Source organism: Biomphalaria glabrata, chromosome 10 (assembly GCF_947242115.1).
Source record: "Biomphalaria glabrata chromosome 10, xgBioGlab47.1, whole genome shotgun sequence".
NCBI lineage: Eukaryota > Metazoa > Mollusca > Gastropoda > Planorbidae > Biomphalaria > Biomphalaria glabrata.
In genome coordinates this window covers 38832362-38853356 of record NC_074720.1, presented here as the reverse complement: position 1 = coordinate 38853356, position 20995 = coordinate 38832362, and the positions used below count along the sequence as shown (strand labels likewise).

Here is a 20995-nt window from a genome sequence, read left to right as displayed (position 1 = left end):
AATCCATTTCTTTCTTGGTGAGTTCCCGTAGAGGGTGTGATTTTCAAACTTAGTCGTGAATAAAGTGCTGCAGATTGATACTAAATAGAGCCATACGGGTTTCTTACTTTTCTTAGATGTTTGTTGTTCAATAACAATTTGAAAGACATCACACACCGGGTTTTAAAAAAACATTGAAGGAAAACTTTAACTTCACGGGTTATTCGGTGACCGCCCGATATATCACAGGGCGCAGGCAATCATGAGATACATATTTCGTAAGGAAGGAGCGTGGATTGTATTTGTTGGTAGTTAGTATCGTGGTTCATAGATTGATTTAACTTCCGATATTTGTGTTAAAAACATAGAAATTTGAGTTTTTATCTGCATTGCCATTGCTAATTACCGAACAGCTATTGTAAAATTCTGGTCACTAATAGATTCTATTGGGAGACTTCCGTTTTTCCGAGGTTTGTATGAAGCGGTAACCGGTATGGACTGTGTTAATAGACTGCTTATTGTTCGACTGCTACACTAGGCAGGGCCGGCACCTTTGATATGGGGTCATGGAGGTCACGACAGGGCACATATCCCGTATGAAGGACGACCGTATGCTAAAGACAATCTTTGTTGGTGACCTGAAAGGTAGTCGGCGTAACAGATGTGCCCCCTCCCCCCCGAAAACGCTTTAAATACCATAGAGATGTCCATTTATGGTTCGAGATGACAGCATCCCTTTTATGAACCATGTGACTCGGGAAAGGTTTTTACCCCGTGGCCAGGATGAGGAGTTTGCTCTTCACCGACCCCTCTGTCTGGAGTCCCCCTGCGACTAGATGATCATTTAATCACATCCGTCTGGTCGTAGGACATGGTCCCTTGAGCCGACGACACGGGTTCCCCCGTCCCGTGCGAGGGCGGAGGCCGAGCCCTAGGGGGTCCTCCATATGCCTATAATGTGCCATTGCACCCGTGGGAGGACCATCACCACCCGTATGGTCCCCGTTTGGGAACGTAGCGGTGGGTTTCGTACTGGTTAGCAAGCCTTTCTCACACCCCCACCACGTGCAAGTACACTCGCTAGAGCATACAGTGGTAGCTCACTGGGAGCCTTGTTTGCTCACGTACTTAGTCTTTCCACTTCCCACGGGCGGACGTTTCCACGGAGGTGCCACAATGAGGCGACGGGAGCATTTTCTCCGGCTTTAAATACCAGCTCAGGCGGCTGATTGCTTTAATTAACCATAGAAGCTCTATTTATAGATGTACGCTTTAACTGACCTCGAAGAAAGCGGCTGACAGCAGGAGTATTATTTTTTTTTTACAAAGATCGTCAGATACACGTTTGAGAAAAAAACTGCCGATGACACGTAGACGGCGAAAAGAGAACCTAAACAGACCACCGGCAGACAACGGTTAGGCCTATGTCTGCGCTGTCGCTGGATGTGGCTAAATATGTAGGCTATCTAGGACTGCGTAGCTAACTGGAATACTGCACTCCTCTTTTTCTAGCTAAGTTGCTAAAAAGGGGACACTGATGTTTCATTGTGTTTCAGGTTCAGACCTTTTTTTTTTCAAAAAATTATAAATAAAAACATTAAAATGAATATACAGCCTCTACAAGAAGGCCAAGACCGCTTCACAAATAGATTATATAAAATGATAGAAACATTATCACATCGGTAATCGTTCTCCACGATGATTACCTGTTAACCAGTGTTAAAACAACGCCAACTGAAACTCTCTGGCCATATCACAAAGATCTTTGAGCTTCGCAAAGACCTTCCTTCTTGGAACAGTGTCACTGCCAGTATATCTAGAAGAGGCAGATATAATATAGAAAGCGACGCGAAGACAATTTAACATAATTTAACATAAAAGAATGGACAGATATGCGTATTATAGACATATATCGGCGCAGCAGCCAGTCAATGTAATCGAACACCATAAGAGTTTTGCGGTATTTAATCTCATAATTTAATAATCGATTCTACGTTATGCGAAGTTCATTTGAGTCCACGCCAGGTTGTGTCATGTGATAGCGTTTATTTTGCCCATATAGTTTATCAGGCTAACTTTAGGTTCTCTTCACGTGACTTTGTCTCATAGCTTTTGCACATACTTCTAGGACTAGCAGAATACTAGAATCTTGATAATATTGATATAACAAACATACATATACTAGAGTCTATAGCCTAAAGATACACTACAGACAAATATACTAGATCAAATAAGTGCTCTCATTTTCAGGATGAAGGGGATAATTTTACTGTCTTTGCTTTTCTCTGTCAGTGTTCTGATAGATCTGTGCAATTCAACAGGACCAGCAAAGTTGAGAAGGTAAATAGATCTAAATTAACTGACTTATTGAGACAATTAGGAAAGTTAAGTTAAGTCAATAGAATTATAATTAAATAAATAATACTAGTAGTAACTAGATGATAGATCTAGATTTCTAGATCTAAATAACACAGGCTACTAAAATTAAGTAAAATACTAGATTCTAGATCTAAATTACTAAATAGATAGACTAGATTTGACTAGATCTAGATTTATAATTTTATTAGATCTAGAATCTAGAGTAGATCTAGATTCTAGAGTCTAATTTATTTTATAAGTTTTCTAATCTAAAAAAAAAAGAATAGATGTAGAATGTAGATCTAGATCTAGATTTAATACTCTACTAGCAATCTAATGAATCTAGTGTATTCTAATAGACTTAAATCTACATAATTTTAATTTAGATTATTATATTTTATATCAATCATCTAGATAGGTCTATCTAGAATCTATGGCTGCCTGGTCGTGCGGTTTGCGCGCTGGACTGTCATTCAGATTTATCGATGGTCCTGGGTTCAAACCCTGCCCGCTCCCATCCCCCGTCGTCCTGCGGGAGGTTTGGACTAGGAAGTAATTATCTTCAACTCTGAAGGAACATCCGAAACATGTAAAACATTTTACAAAACAAAACATTTTACAAACATCTAGATCTAATTATCCTAATCATAATAAATGATAATATTTAATACATTATATCTAGATTTTATAGCACATCTGGGGGTTCTCAACCTGTGGGTCGTGACACCTAAGCCCCTTGGACTTGGAAACTTTTTTTCGTTTCTAACGTTCTATAATAAGCATAGATGTATTTGTACCAAGTGATCTAAGTAATCTTAGTTCTAATTTTTTTAATTCTAATTTTCATACTCATCTTATCTTAGATTTCTATATATTACAGATATTACTTCAAAAAAGAAGATAAATATGTCTTACACATTTCATGTGTCAATCTAGTCATGCATGTTAATCAATGACTTAAACTCTGCTAAGTTGTTGGTTTTGCTGGCTGATTCAGGCAACCCATTCCATTCTCTAATGGCACTAGGGAAGAAGGAGCACTTGTATAAATTGGTTCTAACGTATGGAAAAAGATATGTGCCTCTATCTTTGTGTCTTTCTGAGTATTTCATTATGTTTTGTTTTTCTATTTGTAAATTATGGTTTGGTGTTATATGTATTATAGCTACTTTACTTTTTATTCTTCTGTCCAGAAGTTTAGTGATTTTACTAATGGTGTTACTCTAATCATAGTGAATGATAGTGTCATAGTCTATAGATATACCTTTTTGGAGTGGACAGAACATGTACAGTTAGATATCAAATTGATGCACTGCGCATCTGATTTCCACAATGCTTGAAAAAAGTAAAAGTATGCCTGCCATTAGACCTAGAAAGTAACATGAAACCTATGAATGCTCAAAATAAAAGTTTCAAGAACATGAATCTCCCATCTGGACCCAGACCAGATGTAGAGAACATCTAGTGTTGCAGTGAAACTGTCATATCATTCATCTCACAATATTATCTTTACACACACAATCACTCACATACACACAGACAAGTGTATAGAATTATTCAGTTTGTAGTTGTTTAATTTTTAATAAACTCTGGTATCATGATACTTTTAGAGTCAAGCTTCACAAGTTTAAAACTGCTCGACAGACTCTGAAAGAGCACCAGAATAATGTGGATTATTTGCTACAGAAGTACAAAGCTATGAACAGTGACAGACCCATTAAAGGACCTGGCTATGAACCACTGAGTAACTACTTGGATGTAGGTTCAGTATAGGGATTGGTAGTTAGTTGTTTTATTGTTTATCTGAAAGTTTTGGGTTTGATTCTTTGAGACCTTGGGATTTTGTTCTTGAGTATACACATCTGTGGCAGTAGTCAAAATTGGCCCTGGAATTACCATATGATTTGGCCCATAAATTTTTTTATGATGTTATATACGCTATGGCAGTCATCAGTTCATACCTATCGTCATAATTCAATTTGGGGTGACCCCACTGGCCCTTTTGGTTGGCAGAACACTATGTATTTGCCCACCTGGCCAGTCTGCCCCTAGCAATAATAATTTGTGCACATAATTTTACCTATAAAAGCTGTTGTGGCTTCCCTTGTCTTTTATAAAATAATTTTCTGAAATCAGGTATAATCCCTCACATTTAAAAATGTTTTTTTAATCTGGTTAGTAGGCTTAATATATGTTCATTGAGCTAGTGTTGTTGAAGTAATTAAACTTCAGGCATTCTTTGCATCTAGTGAATGATTCAGAAATGTAGACACTTTTACCATTAGTTGAAAATGCACGGAGGTTCTGCAGATAAAACAAAACTTGATTAAAAAAAACAACAAACAAACATGAAATGCTTTTCTTCAATCACAGCTTGCAAGGGAAAGAAATCTAACTTAAAAGGAGGATGTGTAACCTAATTATATTGATTCCTGTGTAGCATTGCATTGATGTTGTATGTGTTTATTTTATTTGTTGAGGCCAATGAACACTAGTGCCATTTTCAACTTCCTAAAAGTTTTGCAAAGCTTATTTGATTAAAAAAATAGAGGTTTAGCATAGAATTTCACCATGTAATACTATATTAAAAATATATCATACAACTCAGTTTTTCGTGTAAAATATTGATATAGCATAAATGTGACCTTAGAGGAATCCTGAGTTAAACATTAAAACATAAACTCGTTTGTTTCCACAGGCACAATATTATGGAGTCATAGGACTCGGCACTCCAGCACAATCTTTTAAAGTAGTTTTTGATACTGGCTCAGCTAATTTATGGGTACCTTCAAAGAAATGCAAATGGAGTGATATTGCTTGTTGTAAGTACCATAAAATATTGGTTTTATTAATTTAAGAACTGCTATTTTGGCTTGATCAATGCTAAGTAAGTATATTGGTCTAACTCGATGAGGGAGCCTGGTGGCAGATAAGTACATGGCTTCAGAATAATATGGTCTTCATCAAGCTCATTATTTTTGTTTTGGTAAAGTAAAAGCAGTTTGCTCTGTTGACAACAAAATAAATTCAAATCACAGAAACTTGTGAGCTTCAAACTACCTATCCCATAAACCTTTTCTGCATTGGATGTAGGCCTATTTGTTAATAGTATATCAAGAGGCCAAAACAAGACTCTAGCCCCAAAACCTTCCTATTGAACAAAAACTATACAGAGAATTGCCTGATCTGGAAACCACTGCACAGTTCATATCTGGAAACCACTGCACAGTTCATCTCAGATATAGGATTACTGATCTGAACCCTTTAGACATGTAAAATGAAATCGAAGAAGAAGAAGAATAGTATTCTGTTCACAGTTTATCATTCAGTGCTTCTCTGATTCAATAACTGTAGAATATATTTGTAATATATATATATTGAATATATTTGTAAAATAAATTTAAATTTTAGATTAAATTTGTATATTATATTGAAATTATTATCATTTAAATCTTGTTTCTTTTTTTTTTCCCATTGCCAGTGCTTCATAATAAGTATGATAGCACCAAATCCAGTACCTACCAGCCTAATGGAACTAGCTTTGCTATTCAGTATGGAACTGGAAGTCTTACTGGATTTCTAAGTACTGATGTTCTCTCTGTGAGTTTTGGCTGTTTCCTAATGTCACCGTTCTTTTATATGTTATGAATGTGGCCGTGGTTATCAATGTAGGCGTGGTGGTGACATTGGGTTCTTGTTACAAATCACTGAATAATGAAATGACGCTGGGTGTAGCAGACACAATAAGTTTAATATAACACCACATAGTGAATACACCATACAATTCGACCCAGGAATGGTCAGTATTAATCCAACAGTAATATACGAATATCACAACTTAGTACTTATTCTATAACCAACTACTTTAAACATCTAACTCTACTGCTTATATCTTAAGTGACTCAATACAAGTGCTTGCTACAAGATCTCTATGTGGACTGACTGCCTTTAACTCTCTGGTTCACCTAAGGTCAAAAGTGTTCACCTTAGTGCCACATGGGTTGTGAATAAGATTCACAATATGGAATTAACATACACAATGCAGAATTAGGGTTTCTACTCTATGGAACCAACTTTGAGGTGGTGACATTACCTATCACCCCCCTTTTGAAAAAAATTTTGAAGAAATTTTTTTCAACTTGACAACATAATTATCATAAGTAGGATCAATTGGAATTCTTGGGGTCTATGAAATGTACAATTGCAGAGTTCAAATAGAACTACAAACTTGCAATAAAATATATAATATGACAGTGTTACACAAAATATTTGCTGAATCCAAAAAAATTCATACAAGGGCAGCAAAATTCTCTAATTCATCATATTCTTGTAAGGCAATTCAAATAATTCTCTGAGTCAAATACTTAACATCCCAAATAATTCTTTACATGTAGTTCTAATATATACATCAATGTTCAAATGTGTTCAATATTTACAAGTCTTTTTCATAATAATATGTGCAAAGTGTGACAAAAATTTCAATGACAATCTCCTATGTCACAATGTGAAAAATCAATACAAATTTTTTTATTCACAATATCTATTTATAAAAAAATCTTTGACACTATAGCAATGTTAGAAGTCTGGTTTTTTTTTTTTTTTAACACCAATAGTACAATATGTACAAATCATGTAGAAAATGTTACAAGTAAGTCTCAATATGTAAGTGATAAGTATAGAAAAATTCAAAATATATGTGTCAAAATTCAAGATCAAATTGATTAATGATCATTGTTACAAATTCAATGTATCTGTTTACTTCAATATGAGGTTTGACATCTCCATAAAAAATTGTTGTGCATTAATATTACACAAGTAAATATGTATAATTCAAGTATCAAAATATTTGCTCAAAAGTATGAACATGAAATCAAAATAATAAGTATCCTTCATAGTGCTTGTTACATGCACCTTATGTTTCAATTAAGTATTTCTCCATATGACAGTTCAAATAATTTGTAGCTAGTAATGGCAAAAGTTTAATGTTACATTGTTTATCAAATAATTATTGAGTACAAAGTTCAAAAAAATCTTTAGTCAAAAAAGATTCAACTGAGAAAATGTGTCAGTTGTGATACAATCTTTGAGTTTACATTAATTTGTTCAAGCATATATATACAAGCATAACTTCCTACTAGTTCATTTTAATCTGTTGTGAAAAAATGTGTAAGTCCAATTTAAAAGAATAATATCAAGTGTCTCTTTCAGCACTTGAAATATCAAAAAGTTTGTACAACAATCTTCTTGTTTACATCAATGATTGTTACAAAACATATAGTCCATAAGAATAGTTTGACAAAAATGTTTTCAAAAAAATACAAGTGTATGTCAATATTTAATTACACTAATTGACATTGAATAAATAAGTTACATTATGAATCAATCTCCTTTTTCAATAGTATTGAAAAATGTGACTAAGTTATATAATTGTGATAAATGACATAGTAAAAAAAATTCAAATCTTGTTTACAATAGCTGTGGAAAAAAATTTTGTCCAAGTTGTTCTCAATACAATGAGAAAAAATAATGTTTACATTGCATGGAAAAAATTAAGCTAGGTACTGAATAAGTTTGGAAAAAATTCAATGTTTGTTTACATTGTTGAGTACAAAAATGTTATTCTTGTTGACAAAAGAATGTGAAAAAATGTAGGTTACAATGTAGTAATCAAATTTCAAAGTTTGTTTACAAATAGAGTTTTTTTTTTAAAAATGGTTTCTAGTTCAATGTTTACAAATAGTGCTCATTGTTTACAAGATAATGCTCAATGTTTACAGAATAATGCTCAATGTTTACAGAATAATGCTCATAGTTGGTTGTAAAAATAATTGTGTTTACTTTAAGGTGTGAATCTTAAATCTTTGAAATTTACAATGGTGACTTTAATTCTTTGACCTTGAATAGTTTTTTCATACATCTCATGCAAAATCTTCTTGTATTCCTCAAAATCTTTGTTATCTAACCACATAAAATAGCCATATTTTGGATGCTCTTCAATACTACTATAGGTACAATTACTAGATACATTTTCAACACTAGATAAGATATCATCCAATGAACAATTACCAGGCAATTTGTATAGACATAGATTAGTTCTAATTTGTGGCTTTTCCCAAGGTTTGACCAAATTTGGATATGCTCCAATAATTATTGAACAGATAGTGTTTTCTAGAACAACAACCTTAAATTTCCCATTTATCCATGGTGATGTAATATCTACCATAGCAGTTTTACAGTGTATGATTTTACTATTGGGCATAGTAACAATAGCTATGTCATTTAGATAATTCTCTTGCTTCACTAAATATTTATCTACAAAGGTTGTGGTAGATTCTTCATCTATTATGCACTTAACATCACGTTCATTAACTGATGCACTATAGAGTTCTAGTTGTTTACTATTTTTAAATGTTAAGGCCATTTTCTCATTAGTAGTTCTGTATTGAGGTCTGAATTCATCTCTATGAGCATTTGTATAGGAGCATACTTCCTCTGTTTGTATCTCACTAGTTACTTTTAGTGTTGTGCTAGAATCTGTTTGACATTCTACATCTACTTTATTTGTATCTGCAATTGACTGATTATGTTTAGTTGCTTCATGTATACTGACATTGTTGAAATCATGTGAACTAGTAGTTGATGCTAACTCAATGTTTTCTTGATTCACACTATTAGCCCATTTTACTAAGGCTTCTTCTGATAGTTCAACTATATTCTCTATGTTCCCTATAATTAGTTCTTCAGCTGGGTTGTTCATTACTATGGCTTTGTATTGACCAGTGAACCATGGTGATTCAATGAAAACTAATGCTGTTTCACATACTTCCCATAAGTCTTTATTCGCATAAGTCAGTGTGACCTTGTCTTCAAGTATCTGTTCAGGTTTTACTAGTGATTTCTTCACAATGATTGAGGTGCAGCCACTGTCACGTAATGCATATACCTTAATGCCATCCACATAGGCAGGATACACTTTTAATTTGGCTACCTTTGTCTGTATATATGCTACTGTTTCATATTCTATTGGTCTTTCAGTTGCTACAGCTGCCATGTTTTGTCTGGTATGATTGTTATTGTGGTAAGTATGTTGTCTATCTTGAAATTGATCTTTTCTAGACATTCTGTTGTTTTGCCATCTTCTGTTTGTTTGATGTGATCTACTGTTAGTTGGACTGTAGCTTTGCCATGTTCTTCTGTTATATTGTTGTTGATAGGATCTATTATAGTTGGGACTGAAGCTCTGGAAAGTTCTGTTATCTCTTCCATATTTATGGTTTCTATTTACATGTTGTTGTTTTTCTGATGCCATTCTCTTTCTGCACTCTGCTTTGGTGTGACCCAATATGCCACAGAAAAAACATTGTATGCTCTTGGCATATTTAAATTTATTTGTAGATCTTGGATGGTTTTCTGTCACTGTTGCAGCTACATTGTACAATTCCCTTTTGTCAATGGTGATGTTTGGGTGTGAGTCTTTGTATGTTGTTAAGTTTGATATCAATTCAGCTTCATTTTTTATTTTTCTCTCCTTCAGGAATGAGAATGCTGCATCTGTAACATTTATTAACACATTCTCAATGAGAAAGAAATCTAATATCTGTTTGGGGTCATCTAAGTTACAGTTTGCGAGTTGTAGCCACTTTGTCATGTTCTGGCGCATGTCATGTATTGTTCTTTTTAAATCTGCATTCTTGGCTAGTTTTATTTCCCTAAAAAGTTTTCGATAGTGCTCCTCCGTTTTGCCAAAATGTTCAATAAGTCTTTGTTTTACTGTGTTGTAGTCTTTTCTTTGCTCCATAGTTAGTGTGTCGATGATGTTTAGTGGTTCACCTCTTAAGTTAGCTAGCAGTTGTTGAGCCATTTGTGCACTATTCATATTTGCTGTTTGACAGATGTATTCAAATTGAATAATGAAATTTTCCAATGTGTCTTCTTTTGGGTCAAAGTTCCTAAATTTGCTGTGGTACTGATAATTGTAGGCAGATGAAGTTTGACTTGCTGAATTGTCTTTATTTTCTTTTGCTAGCTTGGCCATTTTTTCTTCATGTTCTTTTAATTTTATTTCATGCTGGCGTTCTTTTTCTTTCTCTAAGTTTTCTTGTTCTTTCTCTCTCAGTCTTCTTTCATGTAGCCTTTCTTCCCGTTGCTTGTCTTTTTCTAATCTAATTCTATCTATTTCAATTTTGATGAATGCCGCTCTATCATCTTCTTTTAACTTTAGTTTTTCCACTATCTCTATTAGTTTTTCATACTCAGCCATTTTCAAAGATTCAAATTAGTAATATAGTTTAGTAATAGATATGTGTACTAGATATTTGTAAATGAAATATTGTACAATAAATACTTATTATTGCTCAAATAGTAATTACAGGTAATAGTAGATATATATTTTGTGCGAAACAATTGAGGTTATGAGGTATCTTCAGTTATTCTTGGTACTTTGTCTAGTTCGTAATGTAATACTTTACTGATCAATTATGTGATTATGTATTTTTAGTATCTCCACTTGCAATGTAAAAATTTATTGCAACAAATAATTCACAATTATGTGAGCCTTATTAGTCTGATAAATAGTGATCAATGTATCAATAGTATCAAAACAGTTCAATGTGCTCAAAGTATATATTATATACAATCAATCTTGTCACAATTTCAAATAAAAGTATATCCCATAGTGTATCAAGTGTGTAGTGTAGTGTTGATAATAATAAAAAATAGGTTGAAATAAGAAGTAAAATAAATATCTATATTAATAAGTAATTAGACAAACATAAATACACTATAGATACTAAACAGTCTGCTTTAAAGAGACATTACAAGATAGTAGAAATAGTAGACAAAAGAATTACAATGAGAAATAACAATGACGCAAAAGAAAATTCAACAAATGTAAACAAGACAATATCAATACAAGAGTTTAACAATATGATAGATACTTGACGAAATACAAACTTGACTAATACAGCTATACGATCAAGTATTTACTTTATCTAAAGAGTCCCTACCAATACCTGGATGCTTACTTGAAAAAAAAATTTAAATGCTCAGACTCAATAGATAATTAAATTTAGTCCCTAAAGTCAAATGTATATATAAATACAAATGTAAACAATGAAAAAAATTGTGGTGTAGTTCAAAGAGAACTAATCAATACTGATAATACTAAGGGTAATTAAAGTTACTTCCCTTAAATATTCACTTGATGCTTGACTTGTACATAAAGTTCCGGTGATGCTCCACATAAAATATGTCCACAGTACAGTTCATAAGTAATCCACTTGCTAAATCCGCAGCACAACGGTACAGTTCATAAGTAATCCACTTGTTAAATCCACAGCACAATGGTACAGTTCATAAGTAATCCACTTGTTAAATCCACAGTACAATGTTAAATGATACGGTACTCAAGTTCTTGAACAATAGTAATCCAATAGATACTTCATATGTTTGACAGATAATCCATTAAACAATTCATATAGTTGACAAGTAATCCAATAAATAATTCATGTGCTTGATAGGTAATCCACTGTTTCGTACAGTTGCTGAAACAAATATAAATAACTAAAAATGACCTTAGGTAGTGACGACAAGAGAGGTCTAAGAGTGAGAGCGCTCTCTTATTAAATGTGCTGTTAGACAGCGACAATAGGAGTGTGTCATTAGAATTATGACGAGCACTCGATGTAGATGATTCTTGAATATGTCAGCTACTTCGACTGACCATATATCAGCTGTCTTCAAACGATGACTTGAATGACTTGTAGTACTAGATTTTCACCCACACCGGTTGTAGTATCACGGTTGTCTAGTTTCACCCACACAGGTTGTAAGATCAGGTTGTCTCAGCATATCATGTTTGATCTCTTTCGCTTAGGATGTTAAAGTAACTTTGAACAATGCTGTGCTCCTAAAGCTATCTCCACTGGTGTACAAAAAAAGTACAACCACATAAATCAGGCTTCCAGATAAATGACACTTAGGACAGTAGTCAACTGGAAAAGTTGAAAATACAGCTCAGACAGGAACAGTTCAAATTGTTCAGTTCATCACAGATGAAAAAATAGCTCGCTAACGGTAACTGTGTCATGGCAGGTCAACATGACATGTAGTAGTAGATCTAGATACCAAGTGTGTAGTCAAAAAAAATTAATACATTCTGGATTAGTTGCAATTCATGTAAAGTTCAATCTTGAAGTACAAGTTAAAATAGTAGGCACCGTTAACTTTCAATTTCAGCTCTGTTTTCTGTTAGTAGTGTTAGACTAGCTGAAGATAATAATAATGTCACTCTTGGATCACGTGAATCTCACTTGAAAAATTGTGTGCTGGTCTCAATAAATGTAGATCTAGGTCATCTCTATAATGTTGAATGTGTCGCTGAACGACCAAATGAGAAAAATAGTAGAGTCTATAATAATCAGGTTTTAGCTTTCTTGCTCGTTGAGTGGCGTCATGATTTGTGTAAACAAATATTTTTTAGAGTTACTTTTCCATGTGTTAACTAAATAGTTCACTTGCCAACTTCAAAAATATCCGTATAAATGTTACTGTAAGTAACTGTAGTATTAAAATACTTCTGACAGCAATAGAAAAAAATTCTTGACTTGTTCCTCTGGTGCTCATAAATCCTTTAAGTTAGCAGTTCTGACTTTTGACATCATAAAATATCGTTTGCTGACACTTCTGACACTATAAATGCTGTTTGCTGGCACTTCTGACACCATAAATGTCACCGTTCTTTTATATGTTATGAATGTGGCCGTGGTTATCAATGTAGGCGTGGTGGTGACATTGGGTTCTTGTTACAAATCACTGAATAATGAAATGACGCTGGGTGTAGCAGACACAATAAGTTTAATATAACACCACATAGTGAATACACCATACAATTCGACCCAGGAATGGTCAGTATTAATCCAACAGTAATATACGAATATCACAACTTAGTACTTATTCTATAACCAACTACTTTAAACATCTAACTCTACTGCTTATATCTTAAGTGACTCAATACAAGTGCTTGCTACAAGATCTCTATGTGGACTGACTGCCTTTAACTCTCTGGTTCACCTAAGGTCAAAAGTGTTCACCTTAGTGCCACATGGGTTGTGAATAAGATTCACAATATGGAATTAACATACACAATGCAGAATTAGGGTTTCTACTCTATGGAACCAACTTTGAGGTGGTGACACCTAAGTCATGTGCCTTCCCAATAGTTTGTAACAGTTATTTTTTTTTTAATACAAATTTTAATTTGGTCGAAAGCTTAAAAAATGCTTGAGTGGTTACATTTAACTGAGCCATACAACAAGTAGTAGAAAGGGAATAGTCTTTTAATAAAAAAAAATTTAAAAAAAAATGCAGTATTTCATGTGGATAGTAGAACCAGCTGTGACCTAAATATTTTGTTGTATCTGATGGAGATCTATTCGCTGTAGTTGTAAATAAATAGATATTTAGAAATGAGGTTTTAAAAAAAGTATTTTAAAGCTTATAAGCATAATTAGTTATAATGTTATTTTAAAATTTATTTTTTTTGGGCACATCAGCACACTTTAGACATTGTTGTGCCCTTGAACTTTTTAAAGACTATCTTTCTTTGCTCAGTGACTGCAGATGGGATGTTAAAAATTATATAATTTAAATTCAAGCTCTAAAATCAGCTATAAATGTCATTTAATTAAGGATATTGCATTTTTCTTAAAGCAATTTCAGTGCTTGAATTGGTGAAAACAATGAATTAAATAGATAAAAAAGTACAACAGCCATTATGCAAAATCTTCTACTTTTTAAAAAAAAAAAGTTTCTGAATAAAACATTTTAAAGTAATTTTGAAAAAAAAGTTTTTAAAAATAAATAGATGTTTAATTTAAATATATGAATGAAAACAATCTGGGGACACCCCCCAACTTTTTTTTTTCCTTTTTAGTTTCATTGTAAATGAAACTAGCTAGAAATTAGACTTGCCCACCTTAAATTAAAAGTATCTCATCATCAGACCTGCAGAACACAGAAATTAAACCAGATGCAGCTACAAGTCTTTGACAATAATCTAGACAATAAAAATTTAGAAATAATTATTTCGGGAAAACAGCATTTCAGTAATTAAGATTGAGTGTTGATAGCAGTAGAAAATTATTTTAATCAAGATAGGATTAAGATAAAACATGTGTATCATTTGTACTTTTTTTTTTGGTTAGATTGGCGACATTCAAGTTCAGAATCAAACTTTTGCTGAAGCAGTGACACAGCCCGGCATTACCTTTGTTGCTGCCAAGTTTGATGGTATTTTAGGCCTTGGATATGACACAATATCAGTGGACAGAGTTGTTCCTCCCTTTTATCGAATGGTTGAGCAGAAGTTGGTTGCTGATGCAGTTTTCTCATTCTTCTTGAACAGGTACATTGTAATAACTAGAAATTAGACTTGCAATTAAACGTGGGTCATCATCAGACCTGCAGAAGGCAGAAATTAAACCAGATGCAGCTACAAGTCTTTGACAGTAATCTAGAATAGTGTTTGTATTGTAATAGTCAGGCCCGAATAAGTCACTGGCCCCAAACCTCCCTATAGAAAAACTATATGGAGAGATGCCTATTCTGGAAATCGTTGCACAGTTCATTGCAGAAATAAGACTACTCATTTGAACCCTCCATCTTATAAATGATAACGAAGAAGTAATAGTTTTGAAAAAAAAATTGAAACTATGCAAATGTATTTAAGACTTTAGTACTACTCTCTCAAAAAAGTATTCATCAGCAAACATTTTCAGACATGGTATTTATGACTTATCAGTTTCCATACACTTGTTGTAGTCACAAGACATAAATAAAAGAGATCTTTATCAAATTTCTTCTGATATTTTTTGTTAGTTCAAGTTGAGTCTAAACTAAACCCACTTCTGCTCTTGTCTTGTTGAACTTTCTTTTCTTCCTTTTTTGTTTGACATGTTTTGGATGCTCCTTTAGATATACATCCTAGCCGAAACCTTGTGCAGGGTGTGAACCTAGGACCATTGATACAACTAAAACACAGTCCAGCAAATATAGGGAATGACCAGGAGATTATTATGACTACTTCCCCTTTTAATCTTCTGTTTGAAAATGGTCTTAACCTAGGTTTTTTTAAGTTGGAGGGAGTTGTAGTAATTCTCTACATTGTTTTGATTATAGAAATGCTTCTGCCAGTGAAGGTGGAGAAATAGTTTTTGGTGGCAGCGATCCAGCCTTTTATGAAGGAAACTTTACATATGTCCCTGTTACTCAAAAAGGTTACTGGGAGTTCAGAATGGATGGGTAAGAACAAAATTCCATTATTTGAAAACAGAAATAAAAATGGTTAAATATTGAATGGCTTTTAAATTTTATATGTAATGGTCATCGCTTCATTTTGATGTTTGATGTCTATCACATTAGTGAAATGATTACTAGATTTATATATAAATGTTTTAATGCTTTTTAGTTTTTAATTGAATTTATTATTATTTTTTTTTTTTTTTTCAAAGTTTGAGTGTGGCCTCAACAACTTACTGTAATGGTGGCTGCAAGGCCATTGCTGATACTGGCACTTCTTTGTTGGGTGGCCCCACTGCAGAGATAGCTAAATTGAATGCTCAGATTGGTGCGACCAAATTCATTGGTGGAGAGGTACGTTGTAATTTACATTAACTGAAAAAAAAAATCTTGCCTTTGGAATCATTTGAAACCTGCATTTTTTGCATCTACCATCTATAAAATATTAAGTGTATTAAAGCACTAATTAAATGTCTTGTAACATTTTATGAGAAAAATTAAATACATTTTTAGAGCAACACTCTCTAAAATAAAATTTTTAAAATCTTAGTACAAATTGTATTTCTTTATGAGACTTTTATTTATTTATGTCGAAAACCAAAAGCTGTCAAAATCTTTGGGACACTCAAAATGTCTTCTGTTCATTAAAATTAAATTTTGTTAATGTCATCTTTCTGCCAGTTTTAGCTTGTTGTAATATAGGTCATCATGTTGTTCTTGTATACGCAATAATCAGCTTTTTTTTTTGTTTGGAACTATTAATTTGGAACTATTAATTTTAAAGGGTCTGAAAAGTTGACAAAAGCTGCAGACATAGACCTTTCTGTTGTCTTGTATGAGAGCTTTGGTTTTACTTTATGGATCATACTATTCAAAAGCAATAGTGTAAATTGATAGGTATTGGTGGTTTATGGGTGTTTAAAGGAAGGGACATTTAGATAGGGGCAGATTAAGAAAGCAGATTAGTTTTGCATTTCTGTGCTAATATTCCCAGCAAGTTAATTGTTACTTTAACCTCATCTTATTTCAGTACTTGGTGAACTGTGCAAACATACCCAACATGCCAAATGTTACTATCACTCTTGGAGGCAAAGACTTTGTGCTGACACCTATTGAATATGTTTTGACTGTAAGTATTAATATTTTTAAAGCTCTTTGTTTTAACTTCCTTGAAAAAAAAACATAACAGAATCCAGGGTAAAATCAAATGTCTGACCTGTACTTTTTGCATGTGCTCTGACTTTTCGGTTATTCATGAAAAAAAAAATTGTTTTTTGTTTTGGTTAATAAAACTTCTGCACAAAAGTTATTCTAAATAATGTGGAAGTTTGTAGGTGGCAATTACAGCACTCAGACATAAAAAAAAAAAAAGAAAGACCACTAATGGCATTTGAACCTATTTCTAGCATGATGAAGACAATAGTGAAATTCAATGTTAATCTGTGTATATAGTTTTGGAGGAAATACTAAGCAAAACATAGACAATCTTTATCTTGTTTCAAAAATGGTTTATATTGTGCATAAGAAAAAATACAGTGGGCATGCTTTTAGGAGATGTAACTATAGATCCTTTTTTTTTTTTTTTTAAAGCGCTTTAAGCTTTTTGAGATGTAAAAACAATAGATTTTCCCGAGAAAAGAAAAGTATGTGATTGTATTAGTCTATATGGGCACCATTACAATATAGATATAATATGAACATGTTTATGGGGGGCCCCATTGAGGAAACTTAACAATCACATGGGCATTTCCAGTTTTCAAGAGCTTAGAGGAGCCTTGAGTTGCTGATCACTTATCTAGCTATAAGAAATTTTGCCAAGTAGCAGTTTCTTATCAAAGATTTATGAGCAGATTAGATTTTTGTTATTTGTACAGCAAGATTATATCTTGTTCTTGTAGGACAGCTTATTCTGTACATGAGAGTTAAGGTTATCACAAAAACATCTTATAAGACCTGCATTAAATCAACCAGAATTTTCTTTGTTTTTTAGGTTACAACCATGGGACAATCTGAATGCATTAGTGGATTTATCGGCCTGGATGTTCCTGCACCTATGGGACCTCTTTGGATCTTGGGTGATGTTTTTATTGGCCCTTATTACACAGAGTTTGATATGACCAATGGCAGAGTTGGTTTTGCCCCAACAAAGGATCCTACTCCTACCCAGAGATCTAACAGTTTGCATTTCAAAAGTTTTGCTAGCAAAGAATGGGATGAAGTGGAGGGTTACTAAGTGATTGATCTGAAAGTTGAATTTTTGTTATGAATGTTGTTGTACATCACCAATTGTTAGTTAGAAAATATGAAAGCGTTGTGTTATTTAGTTTTCAGGCTTTTTGAAAACATTACGTACCTTATTTAAAAAAACAGCAACCTAGACCTTTTTCAGTGCTTTTGTTGGTTTTTGGAAATAACAAAAATCATTTATGAAATTTTAATGTTCTGATCATTTTCATATCTATATTTGTGATAATAGTTTTAAATTATTCTTTGCTTTCGATATACACAGGAATGTAAAATTATAACTAATTTACAGAATGAAAGTGCAAAGCACCTCTGTATTTATGTTCAGTTTGCTTGCAAAAACAAATATAACTCTTTGATGCTTGTGAAAGTGTACGAATTCTTGCTCTCACAGGGACTGTACAAGCACTTATCTTCTTTATAGTTTAAGTATTGTACATTATCTTGGTGTAGATTTAGAAATATTTTATTAGCAATGTTCAAAAATACAAATTCCACACAAGGAAGGGTTAACAAATTTCACACTGGCCTGATATGTGCAACTAAAAAAATAATCTTTTGAGATTTTCATGAAAAACTAAACAATTTCAAGGACTCTAAATTGAACTTCACTGTTGCCAGCTAAATAAAAAAAGAATTAAGCAATAATCTTAACAATATCTCAATTTGTGAAGTCATATTAAATCCCCTTTATTATCACTTAACTCTTTCTCTCCTAACTGACGATACTAACGTTGATTCCACTAGAATGTGATAAATAATTATGGAGATAAAGAGTTAAATAGTTGCCTATTTGTTTTTGAATGGGCTCAACATGACCTAAATTGTGCTGATGTGCCAACAATTACAAATATAATCAAAATCTTGTTTTTTTTTTATACGAGTTTTAAGAGTGGAAGTCTACTGCTTCCTTTATATTCAAATTATTTTTGTGCTACCAACGGAAGAGCTTAGAACATTTTAGATTCGGCTGTGCTAAAAAGTGCACAAACTATAATGTACCTTAAAAAAAAACACAGCTTATTAACAGCTATTTCTAGTTTTTCCTCTGTTTAAGAAAATCTCAAAAAAAAACATTTCACTGTCCTCAAAAATCTGTTCGCCTGATTTGTATGGGGTTTGTATGTTATTTTAGCATTCCTTTATTGCTTCATGTTTTTGATTGCTTATGTTCACCTTTTTTTCTTGATTATGATTTCAAATAAAAATAGAAATAAAAAATGACTGTATTTTTTGTTTTGTTGAGCAACTAGGATATTCTGTATGCAGTTACAGTGAACTACTTTCTTATCTACACCATAGTCAAAAAGTTGGAAGATTAATTTACTTTCTATTTTTTTTTTCTATGCTATTAAAAAAACAAGCCTGCACTGCAGATTCGCAATTAAGGTTCCACTGTATAGCTTTTGTTCTATTTAGCACAATTAACACATCTAGATCAAAGACTAAAAGGAAAAATTAAACCGCACCATAATCACAAGCTGAACAGACTGTAGACTTATAAACTTCGTGCTGAAATGTGTATCCAGAGAAAATAATTTTTAGCAGAAGTTTTTTTTTATATTTCAATAGCTCAACTCCACACTATTGCTAACCCTAGTACCAACCTCTTAAAACCTGAGAATTTTTCTTTAAATGCCCAAATTATTTTGCTTCAGAAACATCCCAATAAAATTATAGGCAAACTTAGGGCCTGTGGGCGAAGTGAAATGTTCCATCCATGTTCTACAAGGGCTTGTTGAAATCTTTTAATCTGTGCAATGCTAGCATCTTTGAAACATTCGTAAGCAGCTTTTTTTTTTTTTTTTTTTTTTTTTTTTACAAAGATATGAACAAATAAGCTTACTCTTCAAGTAAAAACTTACTAGAAAAATAAAACTATTCAGAACAGAAGATTAAAAATGTTTCTTGTTCAAATGCTGGTAGAAACTCAAATGGTAATCCCTGCATGGTCAGCTTGGTATAAAGAAGGGAAAATGTCGGAAGGTTCCAGCCTTCCTCTCTTCCCACAAAGAAAAACAACTGACTTTTATTTAAAGCAATTCTAAATCCTATACTCTTAAAATCTTGTATGTTTGTATTTATATATTTAGGTTATATAAATTTTATTTCGAAAACGGTTCTAATGATTTTCTTCAAAATTTCAAGATATGTGTATATAAAGGAGAAAAAAAATTTATAACTGATTGTAAGAGTCTATGCATTATTAAAATACAAACTAAAAAGTTATGAATATTTATGAATTGCATTGTAATAATTAAATAACTTTTTTTTATAGTGCAACTTTCATGCTTATAGCATTAACAGAGAGCTACGGTCCAATCTCTATGGTGGGGGAAGGGGGTATCTGGAAGCAGGTTTCCTTGATGCCTTTATACAAGCCTTATCTTCGAGTCAGATGATTAATGAGGAGTGCAGTATTTTACGTGGCTACACTGCACCAGCATGTCTTAGATCCATATTGAAGGGTTGAGAGAACCACTTACATTGATTTTTGTAGGCAGGTGGCCAGACAGTTATCAACTTCCCTTAAAAATGATGCATTATTCGATACCATGATACCTAGATATGTGAAGTGGTCTACCATGTAAAGGGGATCTCCTTTTAAAAGGATCGTTGGGGCTTAGTAGATTTTTTTGGGTGAATTGTGGAACATGACTTCTCTTTTTTTTTCTCTAATGTTTATAGATAAAATGAAAGAAGCGGAAGCGTATGCGAATTCGTTGACTGCTTCGACTTTTTGTCCAAATATTGATTTGATGAATCCTTCTTTAGAATACTAACGCAATGTTTCCAAGTCTTTCTGCAGTTTTATTTTGTTAAAAGTAAAAAAAAAAGTCCATGTTTTAACCTAAAGATATTGCATCACTTAATGTTTTGTACTAAAGACTTAATGTATATACTAATTGCAATAGTAATGTCTAAACGTAACCAATTGAAACAAAAAAAGAAGAATTTTGAAGTAAAAGAACACAAAAGCAACTTTTCAAATTGGGAGTCTTTACCCAATGTAAATTACTAAATATATTTCTTCAACAAATTATTCAAACTTTCACCTGGTACTCTCAACTTGAATGACTAACACAGTGATATGCATTAGAATAATCCTCTAAAAATG

At 32.8% G+C, this 20995-nt stretch overlaps 1 protein-coding gene across 1 annotated transcript; it reads left to right on the top strand.

Moving 5' to 3' along the window:
• Window positions 1-1996: 1996 nt before the first annotated feature.
• Window positions 1997-19101, top strand: LOC106074633 (lysosomal aspartic protease-like). The gene is made up of 9 exons (XM_056045286.1): window positions 1997-2319; window positions 3948-4095; window positions 5036-5159; window positions 5819-5937; window positions 14541-14740; window positions 15514-15636; window positions 15846-15987; window positions 16664-16762; window positions 17624-19101. The coding sequence occupies exons 1-9, from the start codon at window positions 2231-2233 to the stop codon at window positions 17864-17866; spliced, it is 1287 nt and encodes a 428-aa protein (XP_055901261.1). The 5' UTR covers window positions 1997-2230; the 3' UTR covers window positions 17867-19101.
• The last annotated feature ends 1894 nt before the right edge of the window (window positions 19102-20995 follow it).